This window comes from Plectrocnemia conspersa, unplaced genomic scaffold (genome assembly GCF_051122295.1).
Source record: "Plectrocnemia conspersa isolate PC_06_02 unplaced genomic scaffold, ASM5112229v1 ptg000012l, whole genome shotgun sequence".
Classification (NCBI taxonomy): domain Eukaryota; kingdom Metazoa; phylum Arthropoda; class Insecta; order Trichoptera; family Polycentropodidae; genus Plectrocnemia; species Plectrocnemia conspersa.
The window spans coordinates 6,153,891-6,177,829 of NW_028277176.1; the positions used below are offsets into that span (position 1 = coordinate 6,153,891).

At 29.1% G+C, this 23,939-nt stretch overlaps 1 protein-coding gene across 3 annotated transcripts in view; it reads right to left on the reverse strand.

The window, feature by feature from the left end:
* LOC148228054 (uncharacterized) overlaps nt 1-23,284 on the reverse strand; it is an 86,553-nt gene extending 63,269 nt beyond the window's left edge. Inside the window, exons 1-2 of one of the 3 annotated variants that reach the window (XM_088201004.1) lie at nt 23,110-23,284; nt 16,078-16,381 (exon numbers count right to left, since the gene is read on the reverse strand). In XM_088201004.1, the coding sequence (XP_088057130.1) occupies nt 16,078-16,144 (67 nt within the window). In that variant the 5' untranslated portion in view covers nt 16,145-16,381; nt 23,110-23,284. Of the gene's footprint in view, nt 1-16,077; nt 16,434-23,109 lie in introns of those variants that run through there. The other 2 variants (XM_088201002.1, XM_088201003.1) reach the window with 2 other exon arrangements.
* Nucleotides 23,285-23,939: the final 655 nt, after the last annotated feature.

Sequence of the window (23,939 nt, forward strand, 5' to 3'; positions counted from 1 at the left end):
ACAAAACTAGCTTATTCACTTGCATAGTAAAATAAAATATTTTAAATTAAGCCTTAATTTCTTTTTGAATTAAAAATAAATTTTTAAAGTTTAAATAATAGTTATCGTGAACAAATAGTGAAAAAGCAACTCTATAAATCATTTATAAATATAATAATTAAATTTGGGATAACAAACTCTACATTAAAAATCCTAATCGCATCCCGAAAATCTTGTTGACATCATAGAGAAAAAAGTTAATGCTATTTCTTATACATTAAATTAAAAAACTTTTAGGTTTGAGAATCCTTGGGGGTGTATGGCCTTATAGCTGGTGAGACTCAGGGTGGAATCCAGTTAGAGTTGTATTACATTATATTTATAATTGTTGTAACAGACGATAAATGGCGAGATGTTTTCTCCGAGCGGTGGTGGAAAAGCTGGCGCAGGGATAATGTCCGTCGTAGGTCCTCAGAAGTCTGGTAGGTGGCGTGGCAGCGAATGTACAGCGGAAGCTGGTTTTTCTCTGCTACGACGGTGCTCGGTATGAAGCAGTTCGTCTCGGAATGTGCGCCCCCATGACAATATGTTGTCCGCGGGCGTCTGTTGGTCTTTTTATGTGGCTGTTGGTGACTGCCGTCGCATTTTAGCATGGGGATACGCCTTTAGAAAACGACGTTCGCTTGACGGGCATTGTCCGAAGTCATATTTCATTGCAACGAAATCTTGTGGATCTGGTGATTTATAATATAAATTTATTACAATAATCTGGTTTTAAGTGTTTTCATTATAAAATATATCCACACGAGTTTTGACAAAAAAATGTCTAAAGGAGCAGCTAAAGCATTATTTATAATTAAATGTAATTTTTCAGTAAATTTATTTCGATAAATAAACTAGTTTTTAAACTGTCTCAACTTAAACGTTCACTAAAACCAGTTAAAGAACTGAAAAATATATTAGATACTGTATGACTTTTATACATAATATTTTTTTCCGCCAGGGGGCTTCGAAGCCCATCCATTCTATTTTTGATCCATTACAAGCTCACGGAGTGTAAATGAATTTTCACAAAATTCTATTTATAAATAACGTATATTGAAACATCTTATTTCTTCCGTAAAAAAACAATCATTCTAAAACCAGTCTTGTAGTATTTTTATGTATTTATATTTTTATTTATTTACTACGTTAGAATAGATTTTAAAAATGATATAATCAACAAGGTGCAGGGTCTTATGATGCATAGTTTTAAGTTGGCCTAAGACACGTTGTGCGCATTGGCATTGCAATTCATATCCTATGATAAGTTGTAGTTAATTACTTTCAGTGAGCAATTTTTAACTCAGTCCAGAACAAATATATGCTAACAAGTAATTAAACGTATTTGGGAAAAACATGGACCAATATATTTGCTTAGAATAAAATATATGTTTGCACAATTGATTTATACATAGCCTCTGTGTTTAATGTTTATGTACACATTTATATTAAAAATATGATCTAATAAAATGTAGCTTAAATGAGTTTAAGTTTAAGCTGCTGGTTTTACTGAAATACAATATTCGTTGTTTCGGTTTTAAGTATTACTCAGTCGCTAACACAAAATATACATATATATAATTATTTTATTAAAATTCATAGCAAGCACTATATATATTTTTTTAATTTACATTTAGGTCTCCATACATAAATTCATAAATGCACATATGTATAAAAAATACTTGTGTGCTTGAAAGCTGATCGTAAATATTTTCCATTACCGAAAACGCTGCACTCTTCTCGTCTCGCTCTCACAGATTGAGAACCACGGAAGTGCCGGATTTTATTATTACAAGTACACTTGTCATACGTGCCCGGAACGGCCTCATTTGTTGAATATTGCTCGGAAAATCGAATTTTCCTCGAATTTCCTTCAATTGCGCCGTGCGCACGAGCTTTTATCAGACGTGTTAAATGTTCCAGTTTCGTGGAACATGTTTATACCCTAGAACATTTTTCAAGATATTTAATCATGTTATATTTATGATTTTAACCTTTAGAACATTACTTTATTTTTACCATAATCAACATATACTTGACTATATACATTTAGTGACTCAAAAATGAGAATATTTGGCTTATGAGTGTCGTGTCTGCTCTCTTCTTCAGCACTAATAATTATTTTAAGTTATTGCTAATAAAATATCAGTTATAGATATAAAGTTCTTTGGTTGTTTAATTCATTTCTGATTTTAATTTACAACAAGATTTTGATAAATTTATACCGTTAACGATTCATTTTGAAAATATTTTCTTATTCTTCACAAAAGAAACGGAACATTGATCTCGCACTTGGCAGGATAATAAATTAACACGATAAATCAAAAGCACAAGTGTAAAATAAAAATATATATATATACATAATATATATAAATTTTTCTCTCTTGACAAATTTAATACTCAGTGTGGTAAAAGTCCCATATAATTTAAAGTGCAAACCGTAGTATAATGCATTAAACAAACTTGACAAATAAATTTACATCGAGTCCCCTTTATAGTTTAAAATAATGCATATACATTTGTAAATATAAACATTTTTTGTATAAATACATATATTAAAATTCTAGTTGTCAATACAAAATTTATAAAAAATACTCTGATTTTAAAAATCAATTCTTAAGTTAAAATTTAATAATAATATGACAATTTCACACTAACAATTAAATAAATAATTATGAAAATCATCTAAATATAATTTTCAAAGTCGTCAATAAAACAACTCTAGATGTTTTATTGACTTGTCAATAAAACATCTAGGGTTTTAAAGTTTTAAAGTAACTCAAATACTTTTTATAAAAAAATCTACATTAAATTTGATTAAAATTTTCTAGTGAAAAAAACACAGGAAATATAAAAAAATACAAAAATCTATTAAAATGTAACAATGCAATATCATTCAATAATTTAATAAACAGTACAGTTTTTTTTTTATTTATATATATAAATTTAATTCTAAATTCTAAATAATTTTATTACAATTTATGTAATCACGCTTTTAACACAAAACAACAGTGGCTATGCTAATCCTTGTCAAAAGCAGCTTATGCTAAAACGGGATAAATTGTGTCGACAATTGAAAGTATGTGCACTATAAATGTGTACTACAAAAGATCGTCTCCGAGCGAGCAGGTAGCGAACTAACTTGAACGCCTAAGAAGATAATATATTGTTCACACAAGTATACTTAATTACTTCTTTTCTAATGTAGCGGATAGATTTGTTCTTGATATATGGACGACTTTTTACAGTTATAATGATAACAATAATGTAAGGAGTATGGGAGTAAATCCCTAAAATACTTTTCCACTTAAAAGGTACAAAAATAAATTTAAAAGTCAAGCCACCATTAGGTATATAATATAAAAATAATGTTAATATCAATTATATTTTGTGTTTCATACAATATTCATGTGGGAGTTTGAGTAGTACAAAAGTGGGCGTTGGAGTGAGGCAAACGTCTCATATTATAAAAAATTACAACCCAACGCATTACGTAATTCCAAACATAGCACAATAAAAGCCCGCTTTAACGAATTGTTAAATGAATTAGTTTCGCAATAAAAGTCCAATTAACGAACACATGACTAAGCAATTTATTTTGAAATCAGAATATTTTTCATTACTTATATAAAATAATGTATGTATTATAATACCGACATTACACCTGTGCATATTTGTGCATACAGCATTATAATAATTAATTTAATTAACCCACGTTACGTAGTACAAGCGCGAAATGATTATTCGACAACAAACACACAATGGTTTAATTTAACGAATAAAAAGCACGCGCGTCACACGAACGCCACTGCAATATTGGACACAGCGCGTTAATTAAATTGCGCGTTTATCGCAGCTAAATACCAGGTACATGTGTGATGTATGTGGATGAAACACACGAGTTTGTCATCGACCCTTGTATGTGGACAGATGGCCGTTGATGGTTCTAATGTCAAGTCGAATGTATGAAAAAAGTATATTATTACAAAAAAGGGCCATTTAAAATGATCATATATGCACAAAGATGCTTAATTACTTAAAAAGCACTGTCGTGACAAACTTTCCATATATGTACTTTAATATATAATTTTCAGCCCCTATACAAGATGTTGTTTGTTTCTACCTGCAGCTGTTTCGCTCTTGATATTGATTCAAGTTCGGGCTGAATTATTGTATATCGCAAATCGAAAAGGGATGAGACAAACGCCTCTACGACACTTAGATCCCTCGACCAATCTCGATTATATAAGGCCAAATTCGAATCTTTGCATTTAACTAATAAATTAGATTATTCTACATATTTATCAATTAATTTGATTTGAATTTTATGAATTCCGCAACACTGAAATTTTTACCTGCTTGCTCGGAGACAGTATTTTAATGTATGGTTGTGCTTTTTATGAAACGTTTAAATATATATAAAATATATCAGTATATTTATTTTGGATATAAATATGTTTTTTGTTAATTTTTCATTGAAAAACTAGTTTTTTACTTACATAATTTTACCACAAGGTTTGAAAAATCAGATAGTTATTTATATAATAATAAGAAACTAACTTAAAAACCACCTTAATTTTTAAATATAAATTTTATATACATATAAAGTCGAATCCTATACGAACCTTTTTAAATTTCTATCGTGTCTGGGAAATCGGAATTAGTGATTATTTTAAAATAATAGTTTTACCTAGATTTTCCTAATCTCACGGATAACTATCGTGATAATAAAATCAAGCTAGGTCGTACATATCTGGTATTGAAAATTCCTTAATAATAAACTAATACAGCTTATAGAGAATATCTTACATATATTAAAAATCAATAAAAAATATGTATAGAACTGTTTAAAACTTAGATTTTTAGCTGTTTTTTAAAATTAATATGTATGTGTAATATAACATCAAATTTGGATGATCGAAAAACAACTAATTATTAACATGTTTGTACAAACAATGTTGATGTACTTGACCCAAGTGGTTAATATATATTTTCGCAAGTTTTAAAACTTCCTGCGCGGAATTTAAAACGAGCATCTACCGCTCCCATTTTCTCCGGAGACTTACATGTGTCATAGCAGTAATCACCTGGGTGCGGATCATTAAACTTCTCTGTTTTTTTATCTAAACTGTAATTCGTACAAACTGTATTTACTAAGATCAGTAAGACATGTATCAATTTTTATAAAAATATAAAAATTGGATGTTTGACTGTGGCAAAAAACTATCTTTCTTTCTAAATTTACACTTTGCAGATAAAATATGTTAAGGCTAATATTAAGGTGAGCATTAATGGCAATTCTTTAGCACCTATTATGGATTATGCATTTTTTTTATTGAATGTGGTATAGTCTAACACATTTGATTAATAATCAGCTAAACCAAAGGATTTTAATAGCAAGAGAAGCTGCTTAAAAATTTAGACAATATCTAAGTAAAGACCGAGATATTTGACTTTTAATGTCTAGGGGTTAACTAAAATACGCAATAAATGCTCATTGATCAATAATAAAACATGATAGTCGTTGTTTCAGAGCCGTTTATTTCAATTTAATATTTACTGTAAAATATGCAATTGTCACAAACCACTTTCCAGTGTTTTATAAATGATATTTCTAAATAACAAGTTTTAGGTATATAGACAAAGCAAATATTTGTGCATTGAAACATCATGAATGAATGAGTGTAACAAATTGGAGCTGAGGGTGTTTTCTTGTGAGACTCCCATTAAAACATTTTTTGGAATGTAGTAGGCCCATCTGATTGCTACTGTAAAGATCCTGATCAATAAAACCGGGGCTTTAGCATTTAACAGTTTATATATTAAACCGTTATGTCAAACAGTGTCAAAAGCCTTCTCGATATCTAAAAGAACCATACTGGTATATCTACGAATATTCTTTTTTAAAACCAATTCAGCTACTTAATGTCTGGATTAAAAATGTATATTCTTTTTTAAAAATAGTAGAGAGTAGTTTTGTAATAAAACGCTTAGCAAGTGTACTTAAATTTAAGGATATGTTTTTTATTTTGGTAAATTCATTAAAAATTACTACCATTTGTTTATTTATATAATAAAGAAACGTATTATTAAATTCTCTTAAAAGATTAAATAATAATAATAAAAAAAATATTATTTATAATAAATATATTATTAAAATTAGCATACATTTTTTCATGACTGTTTAGATTTTTTATAGGTATTGATTTTTTATCTATGAAAAATATTTAATTAAAATATATTAAAAAAATATATACACGTTTATATTACCAGCCATTTTATTTATTGACTTTTACCGATGGCCCTTTCGGCACGTATATTACTTTTCTAGCTTTTCGGCAAAGTAATGTCATAAATTTTGCAAATAAAACCATCAACGTAAACAGAATTACCCCCGATCCGGCCCCAGCCAACTATTGTTGCCGCTTTTGCCCCAACTTTTGTTTCTTCTGGATAACGTTGTTAGGACATTTCAATCTCAATTAATAGCTAATGTCCTTTTTACTATTTTCGTACGCCATCTGGATTTTTACAATCAACTAAACTAACTATTCCCATACAACCTTGCTGAAATAGAATAAGAGGCGGATAAGGAACTTTAACATGGCGAAATTGGTTTTTCGTTTTTCGGTGCAGAACAAATTTACGGCGTACATCACCTGCCGCTCAAAAAAATGTTCCATTTTATTTTTCTTTATTCAATATCACAGTTTCTCAGCGTTATCTTCTATTCCTCTTTGGTTGAATATGAAAATATACACTCTCGGCATACAACGCTGTTTTTATTCGAATTTAATACACTAGAACTAGAACGTGTAATTTATCTCAAATATTTTTTGCTTATATAATATACATTGCAACTTAAAAATACCACAGAACTTTGCTACGTTATGTAGATGCTAATAAAAACTTCTGGTATATAAAAAGTACTATTGAAAATCCTACATACTCCGTCGTTAAAAAGCATTGTTTGAGTAAATGCGCTTTACGAACAAACTTTCGAGAGAAATCGTCGTTTCGGTGAAAATTGCTCACACGAACATTTCCCACAGACAAACACTTCACTTGGACCATTACTCACACGAACAATTACTCACACAGACCATTACTAGCATTTTTTTAATAAAAATAGTGTAGTTCAATAGTTATGTAATATAATTTATACCGAGCTTTTCTGAACAGCGAAGAGATATCAAAATAAATAAGTACTTGGAATCGTAATGCAGTGCAAAATTTGTGTTAGTGACTTAGCGATTTTCTGGATTCTTAAAATTTGAACTTTAGTATAAGGTTAATTAGATTATTTTAAACCTTAGTTTATAAGACTCATTCCTAGAATAATTATCGTTTATAATGAAGCTCGTTTTGCAAAAAGTATATTGGTCTAAACTGTATATCTTAAGAAATTTAAAATGAGAATCTCGAGTATTTAGTAAAAATTGACTATAAAAATCCATATGAATAAGTATATGCCTTTATAATATATGAAACATCGACAAAAATATGTTTTTTAATTTTTATTGATACCGATTGATATTTTTTTAATTCTGACACAATTTAGCTCTAATTTTACATTACCGATGTACATGCATTAAATACGATATGTAAGTAATTGTATATGTAGATAATTGTCCATGTGAGCAATTGTCATGTGAGCTATGTTTCGTGTGAGAAATAGCCCGTTCATCTGCAAATTTATAATAAAATTCAGTTCCCAAAAAAAAATGTTTTGCTCGAGATGTATTTAAAGTAAATAAATGTTAGCACTCTGTAAATGATTTATTAAATACAATTGTTAAAACTCATATAATGCATCTATTTCTAAAATAAAAGCTAAGATATCTGCATAAGTATAATATAAGTTTTTTTAATAAGAGGTTATCTGTAACGGTTAATTTTTTTTCAAATTTTTTGCAAAAATAATCGCTTTTTAAGACTTTTAAACTGTTTCAAATATATTGTAATTAATATATTAAATATTTCAAATTGATTTTTGTGCTTTATTATTATATCAATACAATTTATAATTCAGGTATTGCACAATGAGTTGTAGAAGATCCACACTGCTTCAATAAATAATTGGAGCAGCCTCTGGCCTTTTCAAAAGAAGCGCTAGCTATGCATATTTTTTTTAAGAAAAATCAGTGAACTAAGATTTATTTTGGCAACGCAAATAGCTAAAAAAAATCATTTGAAAGACAACTGTGAAACATTTTTTCTAAACTTTAATCTTCCATAACATAATACACCTGCTCAATTAAAATAAGATTTTTTAAATCATCTGGTTTGGTCAATAAATCATTTAAAAGTAGATTCGATAATCTTCTCTCATTTATTTTGTGGTATATAAGCAAGACTACTACTACTACGATTCCAATTTGAAATAAACTTGTTTTCATACGAATCTTTTTGTCAAATGATTTAGATGACTTTTTTACTTAAAAAAAAAATCCGCTTTCACTTCGATCGTCAGATCTGATCTAACAAAGCAGTCACTTGAAAATCTCTAAGAAATCAACACAGCACATATCTATATTATAATTCATGCTTTTGTGGCTTAAAATTAATTTATAAAAACTTTATTTTGTGGCTTAAAAATATAATTTAAATAATTTATTATTTTTATTTAAAAAAAACGCTTATTAAGTACTGCGTTATTATATTTATGATCATTTTTTAAATAATTTTATCTGTAGTCGCTACAAAGATTTGGATTTTTAATATCATAGAAGTATAGCGAATTTGTTCTTTAATTATTTACATTTAAATTTCAATAAACGCTAAGTTTTAGTTTTAATATTCCAAATATAAATTAAAAATAATAATAATTATTCAAAAAAATAATAAAAACATAATTTTTTCTGGTGTAAAGCATAAGAGTCTATTTTAGAATAACAACATATACAAATAAGTGCTCTCTCTTTTATTTTAATAAAAAAGATTTATTTATATTTCACACGTAAAATTTTACGAATTTAAAGCCTAACAAAAGTATTTATATAACTCTTACGAAAGATTCACACAAAGGAATACAAAGCATTCAAAAAAAAGAGTGACTAAATACGTGAAAAATGTGTCTATATCGAATTTAAATATAGAATATCTAATTTGAGCACAAACAATTTTTTCGCATATCCAGGAGGATTGTCAGCATCAGCTCTATCACGAGCTCCAGCATCATCGACAAGATCCCCAAACTGATGCCCTGACGTGATCACAAGATCCCAAACTGGTGACTACCGACGTGATCATCAGATCCGTCAGCATCGACAAGCTATATTATTATTTAATTGCATTTTCGTATATCGTAGATCGCAAACGTTTAAGATAAAAAATAATAGATTCAAATTTACGCACTAGTGTGATCTAAATATTACGCTATTACGTCATGAACATAAGCGGGTCAGTTCTCCGCAGCCGATAGAGCTTTTATAAAACCGGTTATAAAACAAGGGTATAGCACATGATAATAGATTAATACAATCTGCTTGCAAAATCTTTGTAATGCATCATAAACACTATTTGCTCATAAATCTCAAGACGAATACCTAAGAATGGCACTTCACACTTCAACGAATGCAATCTGTCAAAAACAACGACTTGATGTATTTAATAGAAAAGGTCATAAAAAAGTAGGCGAGCCCTAAATCTCCCTTTGGAGGAGCCGTGTATGTAAAAATCTAATGTATAGTATTTAAACATAACTGTCACTTCGGACTTGCAATCACTGTGCTTACACAATTTGGAATTCAATAAAAGACAATCGAAGATCAAAGAAGCAACTGCTTCTCTCTTTGCGTCAAAAACTGTTCCAGATTGACTTTCTAAATGCAGAGTTTAACTCACTTTCGAGATGGTTAGATTCTGTAAACGCAGACACTGATATTTGATTAAACACAATATGTATTATAATCAACTTATCAAATAATAAATATTATATTTTTAGTTAAAATAATTGTATACGTTTCTCATTGCTTATAGATTTTTATTTTTCAAATATATTTTAATTTATGTAATTGTATTTTTTTTTATAGCATTCGAAGATAATTTTTCGCAGTTCAGCAAAAATTTATGCCCCGAAAAAAATAATTTTCCGGACCCGCTATTGAATGCACCTGGCCCCGATTACACGGGCAGTCGTGCGTGAGCAGCGGCGGCTCGTCACGTAAACAATTTTGTTGAAACCACTGTTTGAATACGAACGCCTCTGGACCCTTAGAAAAATACCCTCTGTCACTTTGAATATATTTCACCTTGGAGGTTTACACTAGTAAGACCCGTCGTCGTGTGTGTTTCCTCACACTGGTCTTATTTTTCTTTTTTTTCTCCCTCATCCTTTTCCTTCTTCAACCGCTTATATGCTATACGTTTTTCACTGGAAGGTCGCCACAATGACGTCGATGACAATAAAGGTAATAAAATATACTAAAAACGGTTTGCTTTGCACAAAAAAGGAAAATGTTTCATACCCTCTCTTTTATTATGTTACTTTTGAGCGAATGAAATAATAACAGATTTAGAGATAAAATATATTTTAATACATATTTTTTTACTACTTAAAGTCAAAATAATTTAACATGATTTTAATTTGCGAAAGCAGCCCTTTGTGTACGATTTATATAAAATAATTATAAATCTTGATTCTAATATGGTATAGTTACACAGATTAACATTATAAATAACACATCCAGTGTAAAATTATTCCAACAGACCAATTTCCTAGTGCTTCGCTTTCGATTTCCTTCGTACGAGCCCTTCTAAATTTTTAATGCACCCAAATTCTCATATGGCTGAATTCGATATGCCGGTTACCTCGCTAATGGTATATCGAACATGTCCCCATTCAAAATGCACGAGGTACATTATTCATAGTTGCTTATTTACGTGTCGGTTGGACATCGTGTGCATATTCGGTCGAGTGTCGTGGGGTTTTTAAAATTTATACGTCGACAGAATAACGTTCTCGAGGGTGTGAATTCGCGGATGGTGCATGCATACGGCAAAACCACTCGGCGAATCCACATATCATTGCGAAATCCGCGAACACAACACTTTCTAGAGCCCCCGGCTCTATCCCTGGGCAAACTGTAACCAACAAGGCCTTCAACATGAATTTTTACATGCATGTGCTTTCGAGTTTTTTTATAGCACTTTGCAAATTTCCACCGTTGTCGTCTGTATAGAGATCTCTTGGAAAATATTTAAGGGTAAGGTAATTTTAAATATTTTCTTACCATAATAAATATATAATATGGACATAAAAAAAGTTTTCTCAGAATGCTAATATCTCATAAAACACAGTTAAACAATTTAAAACCCTTTAATTAACAAATATCATTGCCCTAAATATACAACAGTGCGGTATTTATTTAGGTCCACGCAAAACGATGTAGACTGGATGTAAATATCCTGATCTCGTCTCAGTATGACATACATTGCGTAAACGGCAGGGGACGAACTGATCATCTCAAGTGACCAAAGTGGGCCTAAGTTAAGCTTTGAGCTAATCAGGCGCTTGATGATTGCTTGACGAATTCTGACTGGTATAATTAAAAACTTTCAGACAGATGCTGTGAGGATTAATAATTAAATCTCTTCTCTATTTACAATTAAAGAAATGAGAGAAATTAAAGAAAAAAATTAGACTTGTCAAAGAAATTTTATTGTATCTTTTCCTGATTTAATAAGTTGTACAAATGGTCAATATATAATATGTTTTAATTGTGAAACTTAAATTATTATAATTATTATCTAATATATTTTTGGATTAAAAAAAATAATACAAGTACAGCGGTTTTATATATATTTCAAATATTACTATATACAAGTATTGAAAGCGCTATGACCTTCAAATCGTGTATTGATAAATGCCCCTGAATTGTACTTAGCTTTTTATAGAATCAATGGTTGAAGAAATATCGTTAAAAACGCGCCGTTTTTTAACCATTGTATATATTGACTTATGTTTATAATAAAATTCATGCAATATAAAATAAAATATACACGTGTTTTTATATTAAACATAATTTATAATAATAAAAAAATATAACGACAAGGGAATATTATAAAATTTTAACCTTTAAAGTCAATGAATAATTATAACAAATTATTTGTCGCAATTACGTACTATGTGTTAAATGCCTTCATAAATAACTGCAATTAATTTCACAGTTTTGGTTTAAGTAGCTTTAATTTTTTTTGCTAATTTATGCTTTGGAAGCTTATCTACCTAAATTCAGGTAAAATAAGTAGTATGTGTGTTTATCATATTGCCGATTAAGTAAAACTAATATTATGTTTAGAATCAAAATATATTTTAAATATAATTTAATAGAGTGTATCGTTCGTTGTTGATGTTTAAGTAAAAGTAAAAATAATAATAAAACGTAAATACATGTGTTCAAAAAGTCAGTTGTTATGTAATCAAAAGTATTAACACTATTTCACTCAAACCTGATGGCCCTGACCTTAATCAAAAAATTTTAGCCTTCTAATTTCTTATATATTTTTGCTAATTTTATTAGTATTTTTTAATCCCATACAATTTTTAATATTACTGTGTTCACTTCTTATGTTTGACTTAAACATCTATATTATTAATTTTATATCCATCGTCAAGCAATGACCACAAAAATACTGCTAGATTTTGGTTTGGCTTGGACAAGCAATCTAAATTGTGAATTGTGTGAACCAGTGAGATCTTAACTCACAACTTTTATTTTTATTAGCTTTAAAAATAAAATATATCAGTGAATATTTAAACTGAAAGTTGAGCTTAAATTATTATTTTTCTTAAATTAGATAAGTAGGATTTGCCGAATGAAATAGATTTTGCACCTTGATTTTTAAGTTAACATTTTTTTCAGTTTAATCAACAAGATTCAGGGAAGAAACGCAAATATCATAAAACGAGAAAAAAATTACAAATATTTGCAGAATTTGCAAAAAATATATTTTTGCAGAATTTGCAAAAAATATATTTCTGTATTGAAAAAAATAAACATTTAGAATTTTTACGTAATACATTTAAATTAACATATGTTAATCATTTTCAAGATAAACTAATTCAGAATCAAATCATATATTTGATAAAAAGTTGATCAGAAGAGGCAGAAAAATACTATTCGTGGATTACTTATATTTCTGTCAATATGTGCTTCCGGTTTTTTGATTTTGTTGCAAATAAAAACAAAGTAAATTGAAAACAGTGAACAATTAGATTTATGCTCTTTTTATGCACTTTTTTGCGTTTACAAATATTATTAAAGAATAATTGTGATGTTATGTAGAGGTTTCAGTCATGCATAAATAATTTTGAAGTCGTTCAAACGACTATTTTTAACCATTAAAATATATATTAGCTGGTAATCGTCTGACGATGAAAAAATATCTCAGGACAAAACAATTAATATTTGGTTAGATTTAATGAAAAACGAATTAGCAATTAATCACTCGTCATTACTAATAAGTACCAGAAAAACTATCATTTTGTGTGAAAAGGGTACGCGATAGTCAATGCGTTCTACCCTGCGCAAAAAATGTTAATTTTACGCCTTTCTTATCCATCCCCGAAAGTGACCATCTAGAAGTTTCCCTTCTAAGGCGTAAACAGATTTCGTGAGAGTGTCCAAAAGGCAATGAAATTCTGCAATTCTCCAAAGCTGTCTCGAATAAGCAATATAAATATGTCACAGAAGGGCAGATGGGCAAGGAAAAAAAAGGCGGGTGGAGAAAGTAAATATCATCCATCACAATATAACATAACGACAAATCACAGTCGACAATAATTCAACTCGACATTCCAGCGAATTATTTTTAATTTTTAAGACCACCTATTTCCACAACCATAAGTTTTTAAATAAATGAATACTACAGGTCTGAAAGTTTAACAACCTAGAACTTGCCGTATATATTTATCTCGATATCCCCTTATGGTATCAGTACGCAATACGACCGATTTATTAGCATAACACTACAATCAGCAAAACGTCGAGAGGCGGGAGACCTCCAGGGCCACCAGGTTTTATCGACTCTGCCCTAGCGCGTCGAGTGGAGAGTAAATCTGTTGGTTTATCCCCGGCGGATGACCATCAAAAGCTCAGCGCGACACTTGTTCCCCGCTTTTACGCCCGTCGAGGGAATGCTTAAATGCATACGATAAATAAAAAAGGGTCGTAAAGCTTTCCTTACCGACTGCCGCTAGCAGGACGCACAGGGCCACCAGCCTGCGGAGACACCTTGCAGTGACTTTCCACATAAGTGAGCCCTATTTATGTCTTCTTCTCTGCCTCAATGAAAATTTTAAAAGTAGGCTAACTTATTTTTTTAATATTAAATTAGAAGCAATGCCGTTTAAAAATAACCGATTGAACAGTCGACCAGAAAAGCTATTTTTTTTTATTTTTCTATCGCTATTTACCTCATATTTTTTAGGTATATGCACAAATAGTGACTCGCTTTTTTCGTACAAATTTAATTGATTTAAAGTATAATATAATATATAATAAGTGGAAATCCATTATCGCATACATTCAAACTGATGCCAAGGACCTGGAAGTAAGGTTCTAAGAGAGGTTGAAATTCAACACTAGTTTGATAATGTTTCACCACAAACTATAGCGATGTGTATATTGAAGATCATCGGCTTGCAAAGCGCATTTTAATAATTCATTACCATGTTATGCTAGCTCTTAGCATCCTTGAATGCAGCGCTAACGTCTGGAATCCCAGTGAGATATACTTCTTGTCGATAGAGATGATTCAGAATAAATTATTAAGATATTATATTAATAAGAAGGAATACAGATCGATATATACACTGCCTTATATAGTCTTAAAGACACACTTTTTTATAAAATGGGTAAAAAAAATTAATTTAGTGTTTTAAATTATAAATTACACCCACAGTTGTATAAAAATATAGTACTATGCTGTGGCAAATAGTATGAATATCAAAATTTGATTATGTTTAAGACATAATTCATGACCATTTTAATGGGTATTTTAAATCAATAAATAAATAAATAAATCTTTAAACTAATTGTATTTCAACTTTCTTAGATGAAATAGTCTTTAACAGACAAACATGTAAAGATCACACATATTGCAATTATTTTGTATGAATTTCGTTAAAATAATTATAAAAAACACTAAAACTTCATTCGTAAAGAAATGCTGTTTGAGCGGAGTTTGGTTAAAGGAATATTAAAACAATATAATACATAATATGAAAGAATGCGGGCGCTGTTAAACGCAGTATCCGAGCAAGCAGGTAACGAAACAACCAATTTATTTGATACTGTACTTATTCTACTAGTTTCTACCGTACTAGTACTAGTTTCAAACAACAGTAATTATATGACCACACAGGTTTTTATTTGTGGGGGACATCTATTTTTGAAACTCGTGTAATTACTGTGACGAAAAATAATCATTCATCAATAAAGATAAACTAGACAATAGTGCGCCTATTACGTTACGCCTAGATTTAAAGGGTTCCCCCATAAATAACAAGCAAATATTCTCCAGTGCACTAAATGAATATTTTTTTGCTACGAAACGGTCATGGGAAACAATATATCCATCAAGAAAAGTCACTTTATAAAAGCGTATGCTTATTTCATTGTTCTAAGAAGCAAGTGCAACTGCATGAGTATGATTAGTCAGCAAGTTTTGCAGCCCTGTATATTTAAACCTAGACTCCATTGAGGAAAGAGCAATCAAGGGCAGGCGATGCGCTATGGCAGGAGATGCGGGCTAAGCGCTAAAGCATGCACTGGAGCATAAGCTGCGCCTGTTTCAGCATAAATATGCCGAGGAAGCAGTTAAGTGGTTAATAAATTTCTACATGATATTATGGATGTTTTTTCTTATAATTTATTACACATATTATTTATTAAACATGAAATAAAAGTATCCGAAAAATTGGCTGATTTTTTTACGATGAAAATATTTTTTTAGGGGGCAATATTTTAAGTTACGCTACTGGTAACGACTTTTGTAACTAATACATCATGGTGGTTAAATGCATGCGATAAATAAAAAACATTTCCTTACCGACTGCCGCCAGCAGGATGAACAGGGCCGCCGGCCTGCGGAGGCATCTTGCGGTGACTTCCCACATCGGTGGGCCCTTTATATCTTCTTCTTCTTCTTCCCCGCTTCCTTCTCGGCGGGCAAAATAACTTTATACGCATAAATATGCATGCGGCAACTTCTCGGGGCCATCACAACTGAACGGCACCATAAATCACACACTTGCTGCTCAGTTCACATTCCTTCTTGGCTGTTGTCCTCGGTGGGCGTAGCAATGCCTATGGACGCCGATTCACTTTGTTTATCTAACAGACCTAACATCGCACTTTTTTGAAGCACCAATGCCCGTTTAGGGTACATAACTCTGTTGGAAACTTATATTAGCTTAATATTAAAAAAAATAAAAAAATAATTTTTATTAGAGTAAACATTTTGAATCAACAATTCATCAATTATATTTATTTTGGTGAATAAAAATAAGAACCACTGCTTATTTTTTTATACAATAACTATAGAAACGTAGTCAATAGAAGAAACTCAATAAGCAATCTGTTTAAAATTATCCTAAATATTTTAAAAACTGCTCTTTAACATTGTTGTTCTTAAACCTTTTCCTCATTCTTCAATAAAAATTGAAAGCCGAGGCTTACAAGTTTTCTTGAAAAGTTGCTTCTCATATTTAGGTTTGTTTATTGGGATTTTTTGCCAAAATATATGGAATCAGAATATGTGAAGAATAAGTTTTATTCAGAAGCCTTGTGCACAACCAATAATAATTTCCAAATAATAGCAATTAGAGCGACTGCTATTTTTATTATAAGCGCAAGTTATTAGTTTCAATCTGGCTACCTACAGGAATCAATGTAATTTATGTACTACCAGAAATTCTAAATTTAACTAGTTGAATGCTAGTATAAATATTACATAAAACTATTGTGTCTCTTTTGGCTCATTCGATATCGGTAAAGGAAATCTTACATCTAGTGTCATCAACATTTTTTATAAGACTTGCCTGTAACAAACATAACCTTGTGACGGATTTTTTTCCTAACACTGATCCTTGCACAAAACTATCAAATGCACAAAATCAAATTTCTATACTTTTTAAGCGTAACTTGACAGGCGTAAACCCAATGCGTTACAACGGAGTAAATCTGTACCAAGTCAATTAGACATAATGAATTCCTGAAAGGAAAGTTTTAACCACAAGACTTTATTTAATTACATTTTTATGTGTATTATAATTTATAATGAATAGAATTTACTTTGCAGCTAATATTTTATAAATATTTTTTTTCACAAATAAGGAGTCGGTTGCCACCTCTAGGTTATTAATAAAGCTCTCACTGTTTAAGCTATTTTTATTTGAATTATTACTTAATTGAAATAAAAAATAGTAATAATCATTGTTGAGGTAAATCCGGTTTTTTGTGTTTGATTAGTAATTAGTTTAAAAGTGATTATTAATAACTGTAAAATGTTAAGCGATCAATAGTTTGATCAAAAAGTCTTAGTGATGTACATATTAAATGTTCTGTCATTTAATTAAATTGTCATGTGTTTATATTTTAACAAATAACCTTAATGCTAAATATTATAGATTAATAAATCAATTCAAACCGATTTTAAAAATCACATCACAAAAATATTTTTTATTCAAGTTAAGTTTTTATTTTATCGTTTTATTAACCAGTTATTAAATAATCACTGACTATTTATAAAATTTAACTGCGTTTTTAATTAAATCCTCAAGAATCATTAATAGTAAAAAAATAATAAAATCCATTATACTATTATACAATATAAATTTTTCACGAAACTACATATATTGTTATAAATATTTGTTCAACTATCATAAGAGCACACAGTAAATAACATAAGTTGTTAAAGTATTAACTATTTCCAAACTGGAATTTATCTACACATATTAGCTTAAACCCTCTTAATTTATACATATAATTTATACCTCTTAATTACGATATACATATGTATATCGTAATTGGATTAGCTATTTTTGATGGGTTTATAATGGTACATTTATTTTTAGGATAATCGCACAAAGCGTATTTTAACCTTTCTTCTCCAATTTTAATTTATAAGGATATGTCTAAAATGTCTATAAAGATCATGAAAAATATTTTTTTTAATAATATTAGTGCGTTTTTATTAATTAGAATGCTTATGATGGTTTTTTTAAGTATATATATTTTTAAGAAATAAGATTTTTTGTCATATAACGCGGTGGAACTGCGTTCCGGCACTTATTTTACAGCATTTTCAATGTTTAAAAAACATTGATAATCTGCGTAACATTTCGTTTTTTATTTATACGTAAATATTATGTCATCAATTTTATTTTTATTATCTTTAAGTGTAAAATTTTGGTTACTTCTTAACCACTAGTCGCACTAAAAAAATATCAAATCGACTACAGAAAATATGGCAATATTGGTATGATAAGAAGCAATAGAAAGTATGGATTCAAAAAATGGAGAGATGAGAAGCTACAGTTTAAAAAATGATTTTTTTTTAACAATATAACAATTTTCAATGAGTGAGAATTAAATAAAGCATATCTAAACCAAATTTTGACCAATAGAAGAGCGCAAAAAACCATTATCACTTCTCAGAAGTCAAAAATCCACGTCAAAAGCAATAAAATCGTGCCGTCGCCATCGCAGTGGGAATGCTCGTTGCCGAGCGTTCCCACTGCGACGGCGCCCGCACGATTTTATTGCTTTTGACGTGAATTTTTGACTTCTGAGAAGTGATAATTGTTTTTTGCGCCCTCCTATTGACCAAAATTCGATTTGAATACACTTTGACCAATACTCTCATATAAATTTTTATGTTTGTGGCATTGGAAAAGCTGCTTTAACTTATATTTAATCCGGCATCTTTTCTGTTCAAATAAAAGCCCTGCTAATATTAATAAAAATACAATTTATTTTTAATTATTTTATAGATATATTTTATAAACAATATTATCTTATAGATATGTTTTATTTTTAGTCATGCGCTAATGTTTAAATTACATATGCTAACTATTTTTTGAGCACTGGCTCTACAACAGTGTGTCTATAAAAATTCCCACAAATAATTTTTTACTAAATAAAGGCCTAAATTTCTAGTTTTTGAATTGATTTAACGTGTTATATAAATTAAGCAATTGAGCTAATTATTTTAATTTAATGAAATGTCAAACTTTCTTAATTATTGTTCTTTTTATAAAATAGATAATAAAATATGAATAAATATGAGGTTGTATAAGTCTTATATTTTACTAGAGTACATAATTATATTTGACCGTATCGTATAGTACATTATTGATTACGCACTGAAATGGCAATTGTATGGTATGCCAACATTTGCTCCTGTTAAGGCATTTGAGATATTGTTGTTGTACTGGAATCCGAATTAACTGAATAAGATTAATCAGCTGATAGTGTCAGTAGAGATATGTGAGAGGTGCTTTATCACAATTGTGGTATGAAATGTTTAAAAGATAATAAATTAGTTTAATATTAGGATTACTTTAATTCAAATTTACTCAACCATTAATTATTTTATACAATTAAAAGCATTCATATTTTAATAAAAAATACTATTCATGAATATAAACCACATATAATAAGAAAAAAAAATATTCATTATATATAATTTTTGTATTGCTTTACAAAAAAAATATTTTAGTACCTTAAACTATATATATACATAAAGTATATTTGTCTTTAATAACTTAACTATGCCTCAAATATTAAGTTGGCTAATTCTTAGAATCTCCTAACAAATACTCGACACTTTGAACAGAGATGCACGACAAGGCAACAATCTGAGAATAATTTAGGCGTGAAACGTAAACTTGCGCTAGTATCAATTGTGATATTCCCCTTAATTCAGTTGTTAATTAATTGCCATTGTAGTGGTTTAAGACCCCGTCATCGAAGCTCGAATTGTTTCTCCCGTTGAAAGACATCACTAAGCACTTAGTCAAAGCTGTCTGTGAGACTCATAGTGCGAGAGAGTGAGATAATTCTCCTCTTCTCGAGGAATTGATAAAAGCATTTACTGAGTATTTACATAAATTTCAAATTTTAACATTGCGTTTTATTAACGAGTCGAACAAGTTAAAGTAGCTTTTACATATGTGTGTGTAAATATAACTTTAAATAATGAGCACGTAGTAATGTAGGCAATGCAAAGAATATATTAAAATTTATATTCCTAGTATAAGTCTAAATTCTATATGTACAATCGAATTACTAGGATTTATATAACAGCATTTATATTCAAAATTTACTCGTAAATTGTACAAACGCGGAGCAGATTCGATTCACCTCCCCAAATCTATGATTAATAAACTTGCCTAAATTTAACAATCTACTTTAACAATTCAAGTATTTTATAATTTTAATAATCAATAATTTTATGCCAGTTTATTTTACAAAATGGCATAAAATCATCAAAAAAATAATACCCAGGTATAAATTAAATCAACAATTTTAGTAATATTTACATATGTATGTATTTAATACTAAATATGATATACTAATTAGAAATAAAACAATGTAAATCACTTACATTCTTTTATGTTAATAATAACTAAAAAAATACTATATGTCTTAAAAAATAAAAAATCATAAAAAATATTATAACGCAAGGATTCTTATTTTTATTAAATCTTTAAAGTTTTTTTATTTAAAATAAAAATATTTTTCATCGAAATGTGAAAATAATTAATTTACTATGAGTAAAATATTTTTATTGTTTATTTATCAATAAAATAATAAGTATAAATTAAATAATTAATTTAAGTTATATTTTCCATATGTATTTAACACTTAATTTGATATAATAAGTACAAGCTTATAATGACAAAATGTCCTATGTTTTTAATATTAACTAAAAAAATACTGAAAATTAATAAAATTTAAATATTATTCATACACTAAAACATTTACAAGAAAGAGTTTCTTGTAAAAGCTTCTTATTTTTATTGAATTTTTAAAGTTTTTTAATTAAACGTAAAAAAAATTTTCATCGTATTATTATTTATCTACGCTTAAGTTAATCACTGCATAAGATAAAAAAAAAACATTAATGACTCTAATGATTTTTTTTAAATACTTTTATTAAAATAGTATTAAAAAATACGGTTCGCTGATTATTGGGCAAACGAAAATTTCAAAAAAAAAATGTTCCAAATATAGATAAGCAATATACACATTTATGTATATTTAAAAATATATCAATATATATAAAAAATATGTGTATTTATCGCAGATGTCAATATGATTTTCATTAAAAATAATTAAAATAATAGTTTACATTAGTATAATACACTAACAAACCCTTATTTTACACAATGTTTTACTTAAAAATAAAGAAAAATATATATCAGTAGAAATTAAAAGTAAAATATATTTGACATGTTCAGAATTTTTATGTAAGCAATTTTTTGTGCAATAATCCGATACCCAAAAATTTAAATTTTTATTCTAATTTTACACAATGTTTTACTTTAAAATAGAGAAAAATATGAAGCAGTTAAATTCAAAAGTAAAATATATTTAACAATTAAACAATCAATGTACAGAATTTTTGCTGTATGGAATTTTCTTGTGCAATAATCCGGTCACCCAAAAATTCACTAATCTTACACAATGATTTACTAAAAAATAGAAAATAGTATAAAGCAGCTAAATTAAAAATAAAATATATTTGACAATATATATAGAATTTTCGTCTGCGCAATAATCCGGTCACCCAAAAATATATATTCTCTAAAATACACCCCAAACATATTTAGACCTAAAGTTTCCTGTATTTATTATTTATAGTACTAAAAAATGATCTAATCATACAAAACCTTGTGTGTTCTAAGATATTGTCATATTTAACAAAAATATATTATTTGTATAGAAACATATGTAAATATCTTTTACCAAAAAAATGTTCTCATAAATGAAAGTCTAATTTTAATTTCAATAAATGTTAAATGAATATTTGCCATACGGTTAAATGCCATTTAAATTATATTTCCAAAATATTATATTTCAATGTTAATCGGCAATTTGGAATAATGGGATTGTTATAGATAATTTTGATTGTTCGGACATCGATGGTAGCGTATCTATTCCCTGGACAATACCAAATGCAATAAACCTTTCTCCAATTTACATAATATCAACAGCTGAGATCCTGGCGATTTATTTCCCTAAACCAAAAATTTGAGACACATTCACAAAGCATATTAGACTAATATTTAAAAAAATGTGTATTGATGGCCTAGGGCGTAAATATCCTATATGGTTTATTTTAATTATTCGAAATCAAAAGATGTCAACTACACATTTATAACAAAAATATGTAATTTTACATATTTGTGCCATTAATGATAGATTTGGATCCATGTTCTTTACTTAGTAGATTTTGTGGGGTTTTTATTAAATAATTTTAGTCTAGTTAATGTTAAAATTTTAAAAATAAACATTTTTATTTAAGATATATAAAGATGGAATGCAATGTTTTAAATTTAATATATATATATATATATATATATATTTATCAAAAATAAAATTGTATATTAAATATATTTTGTATAAAATGATATGACACTAACTTGTTAGCATTAAATTTGATTTTCAGTGCGTGAATAATAATATATTATATGTTAAGGTTAAATATTTTATTAAATTTAACACAAATACAACAAGAAATAATGTTGTGTGGTTTACTTAAATTTTGGCAATGAAGTAATATTATGATATTGTTTTTCTTAGAGGCAGTTAATCCACAAACACGAACGTTATTTTTAGACGTTTTTAGTGTCGCTTTTAGTGACAAAGAAATTGTATTTTTTCAAGGAAATATTATAGCGTATGTATTATCTTGTAAAAATAAACTTATTATACTGACGTTTTACTTTTATTAAAATACCTAGTTATAATATTATTTATTTAGTATTGTCAAAAATAAAAATATTTCACACTTCTAATACTAATATTTTTTTTTATGAATTTCTACCTAAATAAAAAAAAATCATCAACTCACAATGAACTACATTTATTTAAAACTAAAAAACTTTTGAAATTGCCCTGGTTATGACATGAATCACATAGATATAGTCGAGTGCGTTCGACTGGTCAGTTTGTTTATGGGCGGTGCGAGCGAGCGAGAGAGACCGAGCGCGGCCGAGTTTAGCCGAATGTTGCGCGACGTACGTCCGCGGCGCCGTCCGCCGAATCACTGGAAAGCTCCGGGGGGCGCGACACACAGGGCGCCGGTCCGACCGCGGCGGCTCCTTCGCGCCCCCGACGACCCCCGCGCGTAGTATAATGTAGCAAAATTCAATTTAACGCACCGCGTGATTGATTGCAGCTAATTGTTGAAGTTAAACAAAAATACGAGATTAAGTCAGTAACTGAAGTTGCAATGTAGTTTTTGAATTAGGTGATATTACCGCCAGATGGCAGCACTACTCAAATAGCAACTCACTGTGGGGCTCAATTTATTTGGTTGGTCTCAAGCGATACGGCACTCTGGCAATACTGGCAGCGACGAGAGCAACACATTATAGCAACCACGACGGGAGCACGAAATTATCAATACAATAACTATGCTTACTAAGCTTATTAAACTACTACTGCAGTAGCTCAATGTGTTTTTAATTGGCACTTGTCACCATCCGTCTGCTAAAGCACCTATATTAGCTAAGCACACACGCACAGATATGTCCGACGGACACCAGAACAGATCTGTCCGAACTCGAACATCAGTCTTAATACTTGCTAAAATTTGCTATAATATGTGGTGGTTTTATCTGTTTGGAAGAAATTTCATGTCTTTTCTCACCACACACGATCTGATTTGTCCGGCAGATC